Genomic DNA, 18935 nt, shown 5'->3' with positions numbered 1-18935 from the left:
ATAGAGATGCTCCCTCCAGCAGGCTACCTTGTCAGGTCCACATTCCCCTCCCTTCCCATGACCTTTTCCTCCGCTTCACCAAAGCTGCTCAGACACAAGTTCATGCCCTTGATCTTGCCACCACCCACAAGTGTTCCACTTCAATCCTCATGGACTCCTATGTTTCTTTATCTGATTACACTCTCTTATCATTTCTTCTTTCCCTCTGCCTTATGAGTGTTCACCATATTCTCTGTCCTCAGTGTGACCTCCAAACCCTGGGCCTTTCACTGCATTCCCTTGCCATACTTCTCTGTCTTGACCTCTTGGCCAATCATTTCAAGTTTATATGAGCATCTTATCTCTTGTTCAGTTATCTAACACCCATCATGCCTTGCCAACCCCCGACTTGGATTACTCTCACCATCTACCATCTGGACTCCTGTTTACATGTAGCAGAAGGGTGCTGGAGAATGTCACAAAAGTGTAATGACTGGGTCACCTATAAATTTAGGTTACCCAATCTCTACTGGGCTGTCACTGAAACAGTGCAAGTAATTATTCTTCCACTATGCCACATTCCACAGTATCTACTCCAAAATTTTCCTTCCCCCTTAGAACTTCATAGCAACATTCCCCACAGCTTCTTAATTGAACAACTTCTGTCTTCCTTTGAAAAAAAAAAGGTGAAATGCTTCACCAAGGCCTCCCTCTTCTCTCTTCATCCTCATCTCACATTGCTGAGAAGTCTTCTGCAGATATTACCTCCATTAGCCCCATCCCAAACGAAGAAGTAGCTTTCCCCTTGCTAAGGGCAAACCTCTAGATGCACAAACGATCCTATTCCATCCCCTCTCCCCCAACAGATGACCCCATCTTTTATCCCTTTTGTCTCTCCCTGTGTACTGGCTCCTTCCCAGTAGATAACTTTGTACTGCACACATTTTGCTTCCTCAAAAAATGCCCAGTTGATCTGTGTCCTAGCTAGGGATCACTGTTTTATCTCTCCTCCCTTTTAGAGCTAAAGTCTTTGAGAGGGACATCTATAATTTGTAACTCCAGTTCTTTTCCCCTCACTCTCTTCTTAACTACCAGCTGGCTTCAGCCCTCATGATTCAGCTGCTTTCTGCAAACACCAGGGATCTTGTAATTGCCAAATCTAATGGTGTTTGCCCTGTCCTCATCATTCACGGCTGCCCTGTAGCCTTTGATGATGTCAGTCACCTTCTGCTTGTATCCTCTTCTCTCTAGTATTTTGTGGTAGTTCCCTCTTCTGGTTCTCCTCCTTCCCACCTGACCATGCTTATTCTCCTTTGCTGGATCTTCACTAGATCAGCCTGATCACCATGGCTCAGCCAAGGCTCTGTCCTGGGCTGTCTTCTGAAATCCTAAGGAGGGATGAAAGAACAAGGCCCAGGACAGAGCCCTATGAGATCCTCAGAGTTAATGGCATTGACCTGGATGAAGATCCAGCAAAGGAAACTGTGAAGTGTCCTTCAGATGTAGAGGAAGAGAACCAAGAAGGAATAGTGTCCCAGAGAAACTGGAGAGAAGGCAGTGTCAGGGAGAAGAGAATGATGGACAGAAAGTTCAGGAAGGAAGATGATTGAGAAAAGCCTTTGGATGGAGCAGATGATGGATCATTGATCTCTATGGAGAGAGCAGTTTGTTGAATGAGGTCTGAGGTCAGATTGTGGAGAGCGAACAGGAGGGTGAGGGAAGAGCAAGTTGGAGGCACCTGTCTGAGTCTTCTCAAGGTGTTTAGCCCACAAAAGGCAGGAGGGATGGGATGACCCTCAGTCCGGATGCATGTATCAAATGAGGGCTTTTGAGGATGAGGGTAACTGGCAGCTGAGACTGGAACTCAAACCCTGTGCTGAGGACACTCTGCCCTCAGCACTAGAAGGTCTTTCTACATTGCATTTTCAGTCTTTTTCTTCAGATTCTTCTGTGATTTTAGCCTTTTTATTTTGCTGATCTCAGGCCAACTTTCTGCTGTTCTATACCGACCAGTTTACACGCACTGTCTCATGGTCATTCTCCGCAACTGTCATTTGCTAAGCTGAGAAATAGCTTTGCTCCCTTCAGTTGGTCCCACGTCATTTTCAGTGTTTTGCCTGACTTATCTTCTTTTCCATTCAGATCCAAAGATATCATGCCATTTCCTGTACACATATGAAAGATTCGTGTTATCATTGAGTGTTTTAGGAAAAGAGAGGACCTGCAAGTGTCCGCAGGAAGCAAGGAGTTGTCTGACTCCCCTGCCTTGACAGTAAGCCAAGGAGAATGAGTGGAAGCGAATCCAGAACTGGGGATGGTGGCCAGGGAGGCTTTGTCAGCAGGGGAAAGCCAGGTTTCAGGGAGAGCTTCTTGATATATGGAGTGGGAAAGGAATAGAATTTAGATAAAGGGAAGCTTGTGGCCTAGACATTCTAGGAGGCACAGTGGAAGGTCTGGAAGTAATTAGGTTGAAACTTTGGGAGAGGAGGCATGAGAAGGAGAGGAATGAGGAATCAGGTGGTAGGGAGTGTAAATGGGGTTTGGAGCTCTTGTTTTAAATGGAAATCCATGAAGCGCTTCATTGTTTCTAGGTCTGTGCTGGGGAAGATACAAATACCTAGGGAGTATGAAACAAAATTAAAATATTCCTCGTGCTCCTGGAGCTTACCTTGCAAAGGAGAATACTGGATTTATGTTTGAAACTGAGGGAAACTTAGGGAAATAATCAAAGCAAAATCAGTTTACTTGCAGTGACTTGTATAAGTGTTAACAAAGTAAGTCGAACTGGCAACCTCAGTAAAGCCAAAAACCCCAGTGAGAAGGAGAGGACCCTCTTTATTGACAAATGAAATAGAAAGGGTCTTGCCAGTCCTGGAACATTACAGTTGGTTTACTGGAAAAATGTGAGTTGGCATTCAGGTGAGACGAATCACATCCCTCTCTGATAATTAAAAGAATGTTCATTGTTTTAATGTTGTCTCCATTGTTTTAAGGGACCCATCTGCACCTGAGGCTATTGATGGCAGACTCCCCGGCACATAAGACCCTACTTAATTATACAAGGACAAGCAGGGATGGACCACATATCTTATGGAAATATGCCACGTCACCTTGTAGGTCTTCAAAAACAGCAAACCAATGTCCTGGAATTTTTCCAGGAGCTAACAGTATGATAGATAGCAGTTTTTCTCTTCAATTATAACTGTAAACTAACTCAGAGGGAAGGCTAAATTCCTGAGCTCAACTCAAGAACATAGAAAAGTGGTTTAGTCAAATGGAGACCCAATTATAAAGATCAATGCAGCCTACAATAAATTATAATATCAATATGGTAGGAACTTAAGGGAATATTAATTTTGATCTTTTTAGTGGGCAAGAAGGGGTTCTTTAGTTGAAAAACTACTGGCCTGGGGAGTGGGGCCCCAGGGCATAGATTGACACACTTCATCCAAGAACTGGAGCCGAATTAGATATGCTCTTGATTGTTGTAAGCTGAATTGGAGAAGGTTTTTTGAAAGGTTTGAGGTGACAAGTGAAGCTAAAACAATGAATGGTCAGGTCAGGTTGGGTGTAAGAAACCTCCTGAGAGTGGAAATTGAAGTGATCCTTGAGGGCTGAGGCTTTCCTGAGCAAACGGTCCATAAGAAGTCAACACCAGGAGGACTGCAGTCCCTGGGAGCCAAGGGCATGGGTGGGGCTTTACTCTCTACCCCTATTGGCTGACCCCAAACTCTTTTTGCAGCATCTTCCTATGTGACTTCTTGACCCTCTGCTTGGTTGAAATTCCTCCCACCACAGTTACTAGTGACCCCTCTTTTCACAAAACCTTTAAGGGCTACATAAATGCTATTAATAGTAAGTTACAAGTCAATACCATCTGATACTACATACACCACGTTACATGAATTTTCCAGGTCCTTGGCAGCCATAGCACTAATTAGCCCATGTAATGTGTTGGGGGGTGGGAGTAGATTCCTCAGCTAAAATGTACCGGGAGGCCTTTTGAACTGAGAAGGGAATATTACAAATTAATAATTAAATGACATAGCATTAAAAGCAGTTTTCCTCAAACAGGTTCCCAGTCACACAACAGTGTGACACACTCCATCAGTAGATGATAGACATGTGTGTCTCCCAGTTCCACAGATGACAGAGATAATCTCTTTTTCCTGAGCTACGTGAAACAGAGTTTGGATAAGATCCCTGAGGTCCTGTAGACAGGCTGACAAATGAGTTTGGGTGAGATCAGGTTAGGGCACAGAGAGAGCAAAAGAAAAAGGACGTGAATTTAGGGTTAGGGTTAGAAAGGTCTGGTACGAAGGACAGTTACGCCAGTCCAAAGAAAACAGTCTCTGCTTGATTAGTCAGCTAGTTAACCAACATTTGCTAAGCCCTTTGTGCCTTCTAAGATGGAATAACAGCACAGTGAGTGAGTCTGTGAGTTTTAAAGTGATTGGGGGAAGGGAGGTTCTGAAGGGGACATTCAGCACATTGATATAAAAACAGCCAGTAGAGCATCAAATGGAGTCGGTTATGTTTTCTCAAAAATTCACTTTTGACAGCCATTATCCACCCGCTTTATGCAAGCCTCAGTGGAGGAATATGAGTGCAAAAGATGTGATTGTGTTTCCCAGAGTGAAAGGAGGAAAGAGATTAGGAGGCAGTAGCATAAAGATGGTCAGAAAGCGGCAGGCAGGGGATAAGGGTTGGGCTGGTTGAGAACGCTCTCCAGTCAGAAGAACAGGGCTTCTGGGTGAGACCTGGATAAAGCAAGAAGCATGGCATGAAGGAGGCATCAAAGACTACATCCTGTTGTTATAAGGCTAGTCAGAGAACAGGGAAGCCATCTGACCTCTCTGACTTCCTGGTTCAGACCCACCTGAGACCTGAAAGCACAGAATTTCTAAGAGATAGTTATGTCAACTAAAAAGACTGCTGCTTTCAGTTAGGGGGTCTGCTAGGAAGGGGAGTCCAAGGCAGAGCTTGTCTAGAAAGGTGGGCCCTGTGGGAAGCAGAAGAGGCTGTAGGAGCCTCAGTGGGCCAAGCCTTTTCCAGGAGGGTCCAAAAGGCCCTCTCTGCCTGTGGCCGGAGGCCCCAGGATCATGCTTTTCCTCTATTCACAGTCAGGGCCAGGGACTCAGGCCCCTGCCCTCCTTTCTGCCCCTATTCCTGGTCTCCATCAGCTGCAATGCCATGGCCATGGGAATGACCCTTCTTCTGCTTTAGCCTTCTCTTAGTTCACCACAGGGCTTGAATTCTAAGCCATCACCCACCAGGCTGGTTATCCCTTAGAGCTCCTTCTCCTTCACCTGTTCATCACCTCCCACTGTCCCTCCTTCTTCCTGTCCTGAGATTCTTCCCCCTTCTGAGTAGAAGGACTGCCCCAATAAAACTTTGGCAATAGACTAACCCAAAGTAGTGGGCCCTATAATTTGATCTTCTGCCAGCACATGGCCCTTGGGAAAATTGAGATTCTGTATGATATCATTTATAAATGTAAATCTAGTTCTGATGGGGCTGAGTTTGCCCTAAAACAAATTCTAATGCAGTCTCATTTAAAATCATATATGTGCTCCTCTTAGGATAATTGTGATGTTTGACCCTCTACAGGTGGATCATACCTTCATACAAAATACACTTAAAATTTGACATTAAGGCAATATGTTTAGAAATGATAAGGATAAGAATTAAGAGCATGATTGGATCAAAATGACTCTGCTGGGATCTGAATACAATCAGTCTAGAGTGTCAAATTGATAAATGGATAAAGTGATTTTTTATGTAAGATAATGCAGAAACCACTCAACTGAATTGTTGTTATTTGATTGGCAATAAACTTTGTTTCAAATCTGTTTTATCAAAGCATTAAGATTTGTTTTAAATCTGTAACATTATTTATAATATTATACTTCTAATTTTCTTTTATTGTGATTTTTGAGAAACCATTGTATAAGAAATACTGTCAATTTGAAAAATTGTTCCTAGAGGCTGATCCAATTGTTTCCTTAAGACATTAAGTCTTCTTTTGCCCTAAATGTTTTGAAATGACGAATTAAGTTGTTAGAGACTGTGCTGCCAGTGTTTAAAGACTGTTTATGTAGGCAGTTAGGTCTATTTTGCTTTAAAAAGAATAATAAGAAGAACTTTCTGTTTGGGAAAGTACAAAAGACTATAAATTCTACTAAAGTGAGAAGTTCTTTGGAGACTTACCAGATGCCTTTAGACCTTTTCTTTGGGCAAGGTCATAAAATCTTGTTGGCCCGGGAAAGAAGTTGATGAAAAAAAGTAATGAAATGGTTTAGGAAAATCATAAAATTTTACTTAGAATATCACGCATTGCAGTTACACATCTGAGCCAACTCATTCTCCGAAGACCCCAGCCGTGCTTCAAAATGAGATTCATTTCTTGAATACATTTGATATTACAGATCTTGGAATGCAGAAAATAAGAGAATGGCTGAAATCTCCATGATCTGGGGACTCATGGTAATTCAACAAGTATTGATTGTGTGCCAAGCACTGTGCTAAGTGCTGGGGTGCAAAGCTGAGGTGAAACAACCCCTGCCCTCAAGGAGCTCACATTCTCATGGATTTAGTCACTTAAAGAAGTCAACAAGCTTTTATTAAGAATTGGTATGAACTAAGCAACTCATAGGTTCTTGGGATTCCAAGAATGGAAAAAGAAAACAGGAGACAATTTGCAAATAACTGTACACACACACACACACACACACACACACACATACATACTTCCATGGTCAGAAGCCAGGAGATACAGTGGATAGAGCTCTGGGCCTGGATTCAGGAAAACCTGAGCTCAAATCTGGCCTCATTCCCTTCCTGGAGAGCTGGTCTCCATTTTCCATACTGTAAAATGGTGGTAGTAGGACCTACATGACAGAGTTTTTGTTAGGATCAGATGAGATAATATTTGTAAAGCCGTTGTGCCTGGCACATAATAGACACTTAATAAATGTTTGTTTCCTTGTTTCCTGCATACGAAATATACCTAAGGTAAACTGCAGGAAATCAGAGAAGGTCGATCAAGACATGCTTCTTGTAGATGGTGGGATCTTAGTAAAGACTTAAAGGCCCCCCAGAGCAGGCTGGCTCAAAACAGGAACGCTTGGAGCTGAGATCTCTCTGCTTTCTTCCCTTGGAGCTGAGATCTCTCTGCTTTCTTCCTTTGGAGCAGAGATTTCTTTGCCCTCCCTCACAGCCAGGATCTGTCTGCCTTTTGGAGGCCAGCTCTGAACATGCCAGTCCCAGGTAGGTCTGAGCAAGGACCCCTCACTGTCTCAGGCCTGCTGGCTGTCTTTCCCTTTGGCCTTATCTTTCCCATCGGACCTCTTGGTGAGTGTCCTCCAGTTATGCGGGGAGCAGGCTTCCCAACCAGGCTTGGTTCTCTGGGATACTCCCTGCCCCCTGCTATTTGTCAAGGCTCTCCATGACATCTCAAAGGCCTGGGGTGCCATCCCCACCTCTACCATTGGGTCACAGTTGCCCAACCTTCATGTCTCACTCATAGCATCGGATGGAGGTAGAGCTCTGGGTCAGGAGCCATTGAGGCCCTGACTGGTCTCATCCCATCTGGGATCCCAAGCCCCTTCTGCCTTTTGAGTATCTCTAGAAGGATGGGGGAAGGGAGGGGTAACAGAAGGGAAGGAATTTGTGAGGATGGAACATAGTCTTCATTTTCAAACCTTTTCCTAGCCTGACCCTACCTGCTGACCCCTGACTTGGACTCTATTCCCTGAGGGCAGGGCCAGGGGCTTAGTAACTCCTGTAGGACCTCACCCTCTATAAATCCCTGTGGGCCAGTCTGCTGCCTAGGAAGAGAAGGGAAAGACTTCTGTCCCTCAGTGAGCCTTCTTCCTTCCCAGCTCAGCCTTCAGAGGACCAAGGCCTGGCCCAAGCAGGGAGCCTGGAGACAGAGGGAATGGCCCCCGGGACCCAGAGACCTCCACCCCAGGTGAGTGCAGTCCTCCCCCAGACCTGACCAGCATCAGCCAGTGTGGCCACTCAGCTCAGTCCAGATTGTGATTATTATTTTTTAAGAATCCTCTTCATGCTTTCATCTAGATAAGTCTAGTACAACCTTTTAGGAAATCAGCTAGATAATCTCTTTTTCTCTGTTCTTTTCTCGGTGATGACGGGTAATTTCCCCCACCCCCACCCCCACCCCCCACGAATACACAGCACTTGCCAGCTTCTGACAAACTCTTCACAGAATTTTCTTAGCATATCACTTACAATACTTCTGATGAGAAGGAATTTCACATCACCTCTCCTTCTCCTTCACAGACTCTTACACCTCACTGAAAGAACACATACCTTCTCCCTGATTCCATAGGGAAAAGTATTTCATAGTAAGACATTTCTCCAGCTTTTATTATTCCAACATGATTCAAACTTCAGATATAAAATGCTTTTCTCAACATTCCATTGGGCTCTTAATGACTATGGTTTCAAGGGTTGGCTCTGACATCCTTAAAGGTGATAGGAGTTGTGGGCCCATCCCTTCTCTGCTTCAGTTTCCTCCTTGAAGTTGATGAGGGTTGGGCTAGATGAATTTGGGGCTCTTTCAGTTCTAAATGATGTGACTTTTGATGGTTTAGGAGTTGGTGACATTCAAGGATGTGGTTGTGGATTTCACTGAGGAGGAGTGGGGCCTCCTGGACCATTCTCAGAAAGAGCTGTACAAGGAGGTCATGGAGGAGAATGCCCAGAACCTGCTGACCCTGGGTAAGGACCATGTCCTCTGGTAGCCCTGAATCTGCCATCCAAGGAATGTCTTCATTCCCTCCCTAGTGTGCAGGGTTTGAGCCTTTATCAGATGCACAAAGCAAAAGTGCTGGTCTCTCCACAGGGTCCTCCTGCTCCCTGGTTTTTCTGTGAAAGGTCTTTGTCAAATTCTGAAAATAAATGACCAGTGTCACAGAGGTTATAGGCAAAAAGCCTTCTTTATTCTATTGGAAGAGGGAAACTACACACATGGGCTGGGGTCTCCTTAGGAGGAGACCCAAGGCAGTGAGGCTAAACCTTGATATATATATATGTAGTCATGGCTACACAAAGAGTTGAATAGTAAGGCATGACAGCAACAGTGAGGCAAGGTTGCCTAGTGACAAAAAGTCTATTCATAGCAGGGCTTCATGTTCGGGCCTGCTGGTGCTTACCTGAGCTCAGAGACTTAGTGAGTTAGCTGCAGCGTTCATCTGGGGGTGAGCGCAAAGGATTGTTGCTATACTAAGCTCAGGGCACAGCCTGCTTGCTGGGCCTTAGCTCTGGAAGACAGGGCGTCTCCTGATAGTAAAAAGAGAGGAGTAAAAAGAGGAGTGGTGTTGGGAGGGGCTCCTGACATCTTTGAATTATGTGACAGGAAGCTGGGACTTTACTTGGTCTCTTTCCTATTTTAGGTAGCTTGAGGTCAAAATGCAAACCAATGTAATAGAATCTCAGCTGTAGAGCTAATCTCAGACGTTATTTAGTCTAACCTCTAACGGGACATGAATTTTATCTGCAAAATCTTGGAAAATTGTTCGCATAGCTTTTCCTTGAAGGTGGACAGTGAAGGGAACCCTCTGCCTTCCAAGGCAGCCCCTTCCTCCTTGGGATGGGTGTAGACTTCAGAAAGGTCTTCTTGTTAACAGGCATCAGTCTCGAGCTCCTTGCTCCTAATCCTGACGGGTATAGCAGGTGTCTCCTTGTTCTTCCTTAGTCATTCCCTCAAATTCCAGCCCAGATGGTGGGAAAGGAAGGGAAGGGACCAAGCATCGCCACGCACCTCTTCTGTGTCCCAGACTGGGCAAAGCGCTTTAGAATTCATATCATTTGATCCTCACAACATCCCTGGTACTATTATTATCCCATTTCTTAGTGGATGGAACTGAGGCAAACAGAAGTTACATCACCTTCTGGTTATGTGAGGCAATGCCCATTCGGTGATTAGAGCTGTTGAAGAAGTGAATCAAGGGATGGCCCTTCAAATAAAAAAAAAAAAGAGCGAATGTAACTAGTAACTGTTTCTCTTTGGCCAACAATCATGAGGATCTTCCCCTCCCAGTTTGATTTTTTTTTTTTTGGCTAGGCAATGGGGTTAAGTGACTTGCCCAGGGTCACACAGCTAGTAAGTGTTATGCATCTGAGGCCGGATTTGAACTCAGGTCCTCCTGAATCCAGGACCCGTGCTCTATCCACTGTGCCACCTAGCTGCCCCCAGATTTTTTTTTTAAATGAACTGAATGGATGTGGCCTCACTCAAAGTGAGAACTCTGGAAAGACATCAGCTTAGAAAGGCTGAGGTCTCCCACTGCATCCTGGGCCACCTGCAGTTGTCCTGATCTCTATCTGGCCACTGGACAAGACAGCTCTAGAGGAGAAAGTGAGGCTGGTGCACCGCCCTCCCGCATTCAAATCCAATTCAGTGCAAGTCATGTCATCATCTCCCTGATGTCGTGGTCCTCTTCAAGAATGAAGGGCAAACCACAACCTGTGAGTAATCTGGGCTGCCTGAATGGGGATCCAGCTGGCTAGTTCCAGTGGGGCAACTCAGCTCATCCTCTCCTCTCCTGAGATGGGTTATCATGTCCTTACCTGACAGTGTCTGCCCAAAACAATGTAAATTTTGATGGCTAAAACCTACCTAGTTAATAGGGAGTTTACTGGCTAGATTTCTTTCCCAAAGACCATGCCTTAAACCCAATTCACTCTGGATCAAATTGATTAGACAACAATAGATCCCTGCTCAAGCACCACTCAGACTTCTTACCACTACAGTAAGAGTGGCCTCTAATTTCTAGTGGAAGCTATGCAATGTATCCATCCTTCTGTGAAAGGCGAAAAAGAATGGAATTTTCTGATTCCAAATGGACTGCATGATCTCTGCCCCTCTCCCAAGATCCTAACAATCAATACCATAGAAAACATCTCTGAGGCATTCTGGGAGCCATCCTGTGCTTACATCCTTGCCTGTATGTCCTCTTTCTCTAACTAGGACTAAATTGTATATTTCTCTCTATCCTCATCCCTTCCTTATTCTATACTCCCAGGGCTTCCAGTGCCTAGAGAAGATCTGATCTCCCCTTTTCATCAAGGAGAAGCACCAGGGACACTAGGGCAAAAAGGCCCAAGGAACTCCTGGCCAGGTGAGTGAGAGGAAAGCAGGTGTGTGAGGGCTGTTATCACAAGAGGCATCAATGTGTCATAGGGAAAGAAATGCTAAGGACTTGGGGGCAGACAGACCTGACTTGGAATTTGATTTTAGACACATTTCAGCAGTGGGATCCTGGCCAAGTAACTGAACCTCTGAGCCCCAGTTTTGTCTTCTATAATATAGTAGAGGGGCTGAGACTCTAGCTTTTCAGTTCCCTTCCAGTGATAAGTCTGTGATCCTCTGAGAAGTTATTGTTTGGAGCTTTGGGGCATGGGACTTTCCTGAAAGCATCCAAGAGGGGCTGAGGCTGTCCAATATGAACTCTTTCCTAGGCTTTATTCAAGTCAGTAGGGATTTATTAAGCACCTACCATGTTCCAGACCCTGTCTTGAGCACCAAGAATACAAAGAAAAACAGAGGACAAGCCCTGTTCTCAAGGACTTCCAAGTCTAATGGCAAGAGAACATGCAAACAACTTTGTACAGACCCAGTACATCCAGGATAAATTGGAGCTAATCAAAAGATGGAAGGCACCAAGGCTGAGGAGGACTGGAGAGGACTTATGAGGAGTTTTAGGTGGGACTTCAGGGAAGCCAGAGTGAGCATGAGGAGCAGCCAGAGAAAACATGGAGTTGGGAGGGGGAGTGTCCTGGTCAGGGAACAAAGAGGAGGCCTGTACCATTGATTATCACTTGTGGGAGGGGGAGTGAGGTGAAAGAAGACTGGGGAGGCAGGAGAGAGGCACATGATGGAGAACTTTAAGAGCCAAGCATAGGATTCTGTATTTGATCCTCAGCATGGGAACCAAGGGAGTGTATGAAGTAGGCAGTGACGTGATCAGAAGTGCACTTTAGGAAGATGAATTTGACAGCTGGGTGGAGGATTGAGTGGACAAAAAGATACTTGAGACAGTGAGGCCAACCAGTGGGCTCTTAGAATACCTCAGGTGTGAGGTGTTTGGGGGCTGAACCGAGAAAGTGGCAACATTGGGAGACAAGGGGATGTGTGGGAGAGATGTTAAGAAAGAAGAATCAATAGGTCTTTCCACGGTGTTGAGTATGGGTGGATGTGACAGTGTGAGGGAAGGTGATGAGTGGTGACACATAGGTGATGAGCCTGGATGATTGGGGAGGGTGATGCCCTGGATAGCAGAAGAAAATAAGGAGACAGGAGGGTTTGGGGAAAGACAGTGAGGTTAGTTTTGAGCCGTGTAGGGATGGAACCAGGAGAAAGTATTGTCACCAAAACCTAGAGAGAAATGAGTGTCAAGGGACAGGGCATGATTGATTATCTCAAAGGCTGCAGAGAGGTCAAAAAGGATGAGGATTAAGGAAAATCCATTGGATTTAGCAATTAGGAGATTGTTGGTAACTTGACAGAGAACAATTTCAGTTGAGCAATGACATTAAAATGTGGAGTGCAGAGAGTTTTGAGGAGAGGAAGATGAAAGGAGGGTGAAACACTAATTGTAGATGAGCCTGTCTAGGTATTTAGCCATGAAAGGAAGAAAGGATGCAGGTCAATATCTAATGGGGATGAATGGACCATGTGAGGCTTTTTTCAGGGTTGGGGACACATTGTTTTATTTATGGCAGCAGGGCAGGGATCAGTAGAAGGAGAGATTGAACATTTGTGGAAGAATTGGGATGGTACAGGAGGGAATATGCTGGCTGGGAGATGGGATAGCTTGGGATGGTTTATGCATGTAATAGGGTTTGCCTTGGCAACTATAATGGCCATCTGTTCATGAGAGACCAAGGCAATGGAGGAAAAAGAAGACATCTGATTTATTTGAGATGAGGAGGAGATAAGAAAGGTCTTGGTAAGTGTCTAATTATTTTTTACTATAGGTACAAGGCCAAGCATTCAGGTCAGAGTACTGGGGGAAGTAAACCAAATGAGGGGGTTGGGGAGGAATAGAAAGATTTGGAAAAGTTCCTCCTTATAGTAGAAAAAGGAGACAGAGAGATGTCAAAGGACTGCCTCAGCACAGTGAGGGCCCAGCTGAGATCATGTAACCTAAATTTGTAGTGGATCCAGACAGCCCAGTTTCACGATTTTCTCTTGTCTCTGTGCAGCGTCTTATAGGTAGCAATGGAAACTGCTGCCTTACTATAAGTAGTAATAAATGGCTGAGGCTTGTACAATTCACCAACTCAAGATTCCCTTCCTGATCTCTATGGCCCAGTCTTTGTCTCTGTTCTCAGAAATTAAATAGCAAGATATGGAGGTGATGCTTCAAGATATAATAGATAATGAAATAATATGAATATTTAGTATATGTACAGCAAATAGCATAATACCTTTGGATCTAATAGAAAAGAAGAAAAGTTGGATGTAACACTGAAAATTACTACAAGACAGTTAAGAAGAATAAGCCTATTTCTCATCTTAGCCTATGAAATTTACCAGGAATGACCATGTGAGAGTGCATCCAAACTGATCAGTACAGAATAGCAGGAAGGTGACCTGAGACCGGCAAAATCATAAGTATAATCAATAAAGGCATTAGGAGGAAAGATAGAAAGTGCAGTGGAGAAGGGCCTTCTAGTACCGTGGACAGGGTATGCTCAGTCACAGGATGGGAGTTCCAGTCTCAGCTGCCAGGTTGTTGGTCAGGTCACTCGGCCATTACGAGCTCATGGCCTGAGTTGTGGAGGGTAATGAGAATGCTGGGCCTGCATGTGAAATAGGTTTGTTGTGAGGATCCCTTGTTTTATTAAAGCTTTTTCTAAAAAAAAACCATCTGGTAGACGTGACCAAATGGTGTTTCCAAAGATTGATTCTGCCTGTTTAAGTTTGAAAATTTTTCTTTTTGACTGAGGAGATAAAATATAAATCTGTTTACTTTCTTCCATTAGAGGAAAGAACATATTTATGTATGTGTGTGTCTTTCTGTGTACATACGATTGTTTTCTTCAGGTGCAGAGACCAGGTTTGAAGTGAATGAGGTGACTACACAGCTGAGCATTTTTGTGGAAGAATGTGGCCGGCAAACATTCATGAGTGATGATCCCTGTGATTTCAATTGGAAAGAAATGGAAGAGAAGTTTTATAAATGTGATGAATGTGGGAAGGCTTTCTGCTACAGATCACTCCTCATTTGCCATCAGAGTATCCACACCGGAGAGAAACCTTATGAATGTAAACTGTGTGGAAAGGCTTCAGATAGAGCTTCAGATATAGCTTTACATCAGAGAACCCACACCAGGGAGAAGATCTATAAATGTAATCAATGTGGAAAGGCTTTCAGATACAGCTCCAGTCTTGCTAAACATCAGAGATTCCACAATACAGAGAAACCTCATGAATGTGATCAGTGTGGAAAGACTTTTGGAAAGAAGTCCCGTCTTGGTGCCCATCAGAGAATCCCTGCTGGAAAGAAACCTTTTGAATGTAATCAGTGTGGAAAGGCTTCGGGTAAAGCTTTACGTCAGAGAGTCCACACTAGGGAGAAAACCTATGAATGTAATCAATGTGGAAAGGCTTTCACACAGAGAGCCAATCTTGCTTTGCATCAGAGAATTCACACTGGAGAGAAACCTTATGAATGTAATCAATGTGGAAAGGCTTTCACAAAGAGCTCGAATCTTGGTGTACATCAGAGAATGCACACTGGAGAGAAACCTTATGAATGTAATCAGTGTGGGAAAGCTTTCAGATATAGCTCCAGTCTTACTGAGCATGAGAAAATCCACACTGGAGAGAAACCTTATGAATGTAATCAGTGTGGAAAGGCTTTCACACGGAACTCCCGTCTTGTTTTACATCAGAGAATCCACACTGGGGAGAAGCTTTTTGAATGTAATCAATGTGGAAAGGCTTTCACACAGAGCTCTAGTCTTACAGTACATCGGAGAATCCACACTGGAGAGAAACCTTTTGAATGTAGTCAGTGTGGAAAGGCTTTCAGAGAGAGCTCTCATCTTGGTGCCCATCAGAGAATCCATACTGGAGAGAAACCTTATGAATGTAATCAGTGTGGAAAGGCTTTCACAGAGAGCTCTCATCTTAGTGCCCATCAACGAATCCACACTGGAGCGAAACCTTATGAATGTAATCAGTGTGGAAAGGCTTTCACAAAGAGCTCTAGTCTTACCGTACATCAGAGAATGCACACTGGAAAAAAACCTTTTGAATGTAATCAGTGTGGAAAGGCTTTCACACGGAAATCCCGTCTTGCTGCACATCAGAGAATCCACAGTGAGGAGAAACTTTTTGAATGTAATCAGTGTGGAAAGGCTTTTACACAGAGCTCCAGTCTTGCTGTACATCAGACAATCCACACTGGAGAGAAACCTTATCAGTGTAACCAATGTGGAAAAGCTTTTACACGACGGGGTAATCTTGCTGCACATCAGAAAATCCACACTGGAGAGAAACCTTTTGAATGTATGCAATGTGGAAAGACTTTCAGAATTCGCTCTAGTCTTGCTAAACATCAGAGGATCCACACTGGAGAAAAACCTCGTGAATGTAATTAATGTGGAAAGGTTTTCACAAAGATCTCCAGGCTTGCTACACATCAGAGCATCCACATTGGAGTGTCCACAATGGCAAGAAATCTTATAAATGTAATCAATGTGGAAAGGCTTTCACAAGAAGCTCCCATCTTGATGCCCATCAGAGAATCCACATTGGAGAGACATTTTATGAATGTAATCAGTGTGGAAAGACTTTCAGAATCATCTGCAGTCTTGATGTACATGGGCATGTCCATACTGAGGAGAAAACTTATGAATGTAATCAGTGTGGCAAAGCAAAAGAGCTCTGGTCTTAGTGCCCATCGGAGAATCCACACTGGATGGAAATCAGTGTGGAAAGGCTGTCACATGGAAGGGCAATCTTGTTGCCCATCAGAAAATCCACACTTGCAAGAAACCTTTTGAATGCAGTTAGTGTGGAAAGACTTTCAGAATTAGATCCAGTCTTCCTACAAATCCACACTCAGGAGAAATTTTATTAATATGACCAACATGGAAAGGGCTTAACAAAGAGTCCTGCTTGACATCAGAGAATCCACACTGGAGAGAAACCTCTTGAATATAAACAGTGTAGTGTGGTGTGTGAAAGATGCAATTACTGAAGAAGCAAAAGTTCGAACTTCTGAGCATTTTGACTTATTGAGCAATGCATGCCAATTGCCTAACAAATCAGGACCAGATCTCTTCACCATAGGCCTGGACCCCAAATAATGTGGGAAATAGACTTTTATACATTAAAAACAATTAATCAAATACAGCCAATTAATTAAAAGGAAACAGTACAATATTAGGTGGTCTGATTCTAATTGAATGAGAGATTAGGGACTTTTCAAGTTGGGAAGGGGAAAATTCCTTGAAATCAGAAATCCACTCCCTCCACCCCCAATTGTCTGTGAACAATCAAAGGAACATGTAAATAATAAAATGTTTGATCAGTATAAGGCCAGTTTTCAGATATGACATAAGGGTTGCCTGAGATGTATAATTGTGAGAAAACTCCTTGCATCAATTTTTGTGTCTAGCCAGGTTTCTGGTCAGCATAATCTACGTCTTTAGTTAAGGGTCACTAAGCAATAGGTAGGGGTGCTTCAGCTTCCCAGCCATGAAGGGTTAGTTCAAACAAGATAATAAAGTTTTCTCACAATTCCTACAATTGAATGAAGTTTTCTCATAGGACAGAAATTGGACTAAACCCATAATTGAACAGAAGGGGAACCGAGTTAGCTCCAGAATGGAATCATGAGATGGAGTCAGTGTGTTTCACTCAATTATCACTACCCCCTTTCGATTTAATTCATGAGTCACTTATTTATAAGCCAACTCTATAAGGTTTTTCATATGTTGATAATCAGGAGTATAAGTTATATTATATATCAAGCTACTAAGAAGTTTACAGTTGACATTTTTGAGGAGATTCACATATCTCCAAGGTAACCAAAAAAACTTAAAACATAAACACTATGAAACAAAAGACCAAAGCAATACAATAATTATCTTCAATGTCAACTAACACAAAGTTGTCTTATATCTTAGTAACCTACTACCAATATCCATTTAATCAGCACATTTTGAGTCCCAGATATCTCCTGGAGTCATCTGGTCCCTGAATTTCTTCTTTTGGGCATTCTCAGGGTTCATTATCTGGGCAACTGAAGTGGGCTCTGCTTTTCTGTTTCCAAATTGCTTGTAGAGATCCCTAGATAATTCTACTAAAATCTGCCTGTACTAAGACGCAATACAATTTAATGCAATCTATTAAATTTGGTTCTCCAATCTTTAAACTTCAGAGAATTCCAGTTTTTTAATATACTATTTACTGTTTCTACCTTTACTTAAATCCTGTACCTGATATAAGATTCTAAAAAACATTCATAAAGGTCTAACTGTAAAATGAATTCTTCTCTCTTAGAGTTATCAGATAGATACTTCAAAATGGGGGGAAATTTCACTTTCTTTACAATTATCAATACAATTTTATATGTAAAATCCTTAATCCAATTTTGAGAACTTATTACTAAAACATACTCAAAGCCTAAATTTCCATGCTAGATAAACTTTAAAGCCAATCATATACATAGGTATAATTCTTAAAGAAAACAATATAATCCCGTTGCTTTCTCAAAATATACCACACCATTTAATTAGGAAACTTTTACATTACATTTTTGTCTTAATACTTTAATTCTCTCCTTTTGAAGAATATCATTCCTACATTATAACTTGATCACAAAATCAGATTAAAATTGTGAAATTTTTCATACTTGCATCCTATTATAGTAATTCAGAGATGTTTCAGTATCAATATATTGACAGATTTAGTATTGTACTTACAAAACATCTGTTGCTCACCTGCCATGATTGTGGGCTTGAATATTATTAACTTCTTCATGTTTCCCTAATAGTTATTCATTCTTTCTTTCTTTATTTATTTGTACTAAACTATTATCATCCTCATTATTATGGTTACCTGTTTTACAACAAAATAATAGGAAAAATTACATCAATTAAAGAAATATAGTGCTTACCATATGCCAGTCACTGTGTTAAGCAATTCACAATCATATTATTTGATCCTTACAGCAATCCTGAGAGGTGGGTACCATCATTATTCCCCTATTTAGAGATCAGGAAACTGAGGCAAACACATAAGATAACTTGCTTAAGATCACAAAGCTAATGGATTTTCAAAACTAGAATGTAACTTGTTTCCTTGCATTTTTCTAGCATTTTTTCACCCCCCTCTTTTGGAAACCTGATCTGAGATGAGAGGGGTTAATAGGGTCAGAGAGAGGGGAGAGTCTCTGAGCTGGGAGAATCACAGGGGTTTCTGAGCTGAGGTAGGAGTCAGAGGGGAATCTGAGTTGGGATGAGGGCTCAGGAGTTTACTGATCTGGGATGGAGGTCAGAAGGGGCATCTCTAAACAATTTTTTCTCTTTTCATGGCCAAGGAAAGATTAACAAGAGGCAGCTATAAAGAGGAAACCACATACTTTGTTTTTCTTCTTCACTCTGGCATTTCTTTCAAATCAGCAGCCTTCCTTCACTACATTAAGACAATAGGGCTATCTTCGGGGGGGGGGAGGAAATTACTCCTGAAACTTTCACAGAATATCATTCTGATTTTCCTTAAATTCTACAGAGTGGTGCCCCAAAACCCACAAAGATATTTCAGAAGGGGATGAGTTCTTGGAATTACCCAGTCTCAGGAGTTCTCCTTTGTAATCTTAAATGATTAATCTCCAAACCTCCAAAATCTATTAGGATGTTTTAGCAGTATTTTTTTTAACTTAATCTCCCATTGAAAGCCTAAAGTGGGT

At 42.8% G+C, this 18935-nt stretch overlaps 1 protein-coding gene across 1 annotated transcript; it reads left to right on the top strand.

Annotated features, from left to right (window-relative positions):
- The first annotated feature begins 5932 nt into the window (after positions 1–5932).
- Positions 5933–17399, top strand: LOC110197895 (uncharacterized). Its single transcript, XM_020971945.2, has 5 exons — positions 5933–7248; positions 7863–7951; positions 8598–8724; positions 11031–11126; positions 14057–17399. Exons 1-5 carry the CDS (start codon positions 7236–7238, stop codon positions 15616–15618), a joined length of 1887 nt encoding a protein of 628 aa, XP_020827604.1. The 5' UTR covers positions 5933–7235; the 3' UTR covers positions 15619–17399.
- Positions 17400–18935: the final 1536 nt, after the last annotated feature.

Source organism: Phascolarctos cinereus, unplaced genomic scaffold, assembly GCF_003287225.1.
Source record: "Phascolarctos cinereus isolate Bilbo 61053 unplaced genomic scaffold, phaCin_HiC Scaffold_726;HRSCAF=1367, whole genome shotgun sequence".
Taxonomy (NCBI): Eukaryota; Metazoa; Chordata; class Mammalia; order Diprotodontia; family Phascolarctidae; genus Phascolarctos; species Phascolarctos cinereus.
Note: the sequence above shows the minus strand (reverse complement) of the source record. Positions and strands in the feature narration are given on the sequence as shown.

Coding starts and splice junctions, on each gene's coding strand:
- LOC110197895 (XM_020971945.2), top strand. Junction 8,725..11,030: donor CCAGAACCTGCTGACCCTGG/GTAAGGACCATG, acceptor CTATACTCCCAG/GGCTTCCAGTGCCTAGAGAA. Junction 11,127..14,056: donor CCCAAGGAACTCCTGGCCAG/GTGAGTGAGAGG, acceptor TGTTTTCTTCAG/GTGCAGAGACCAGGTTTGAA.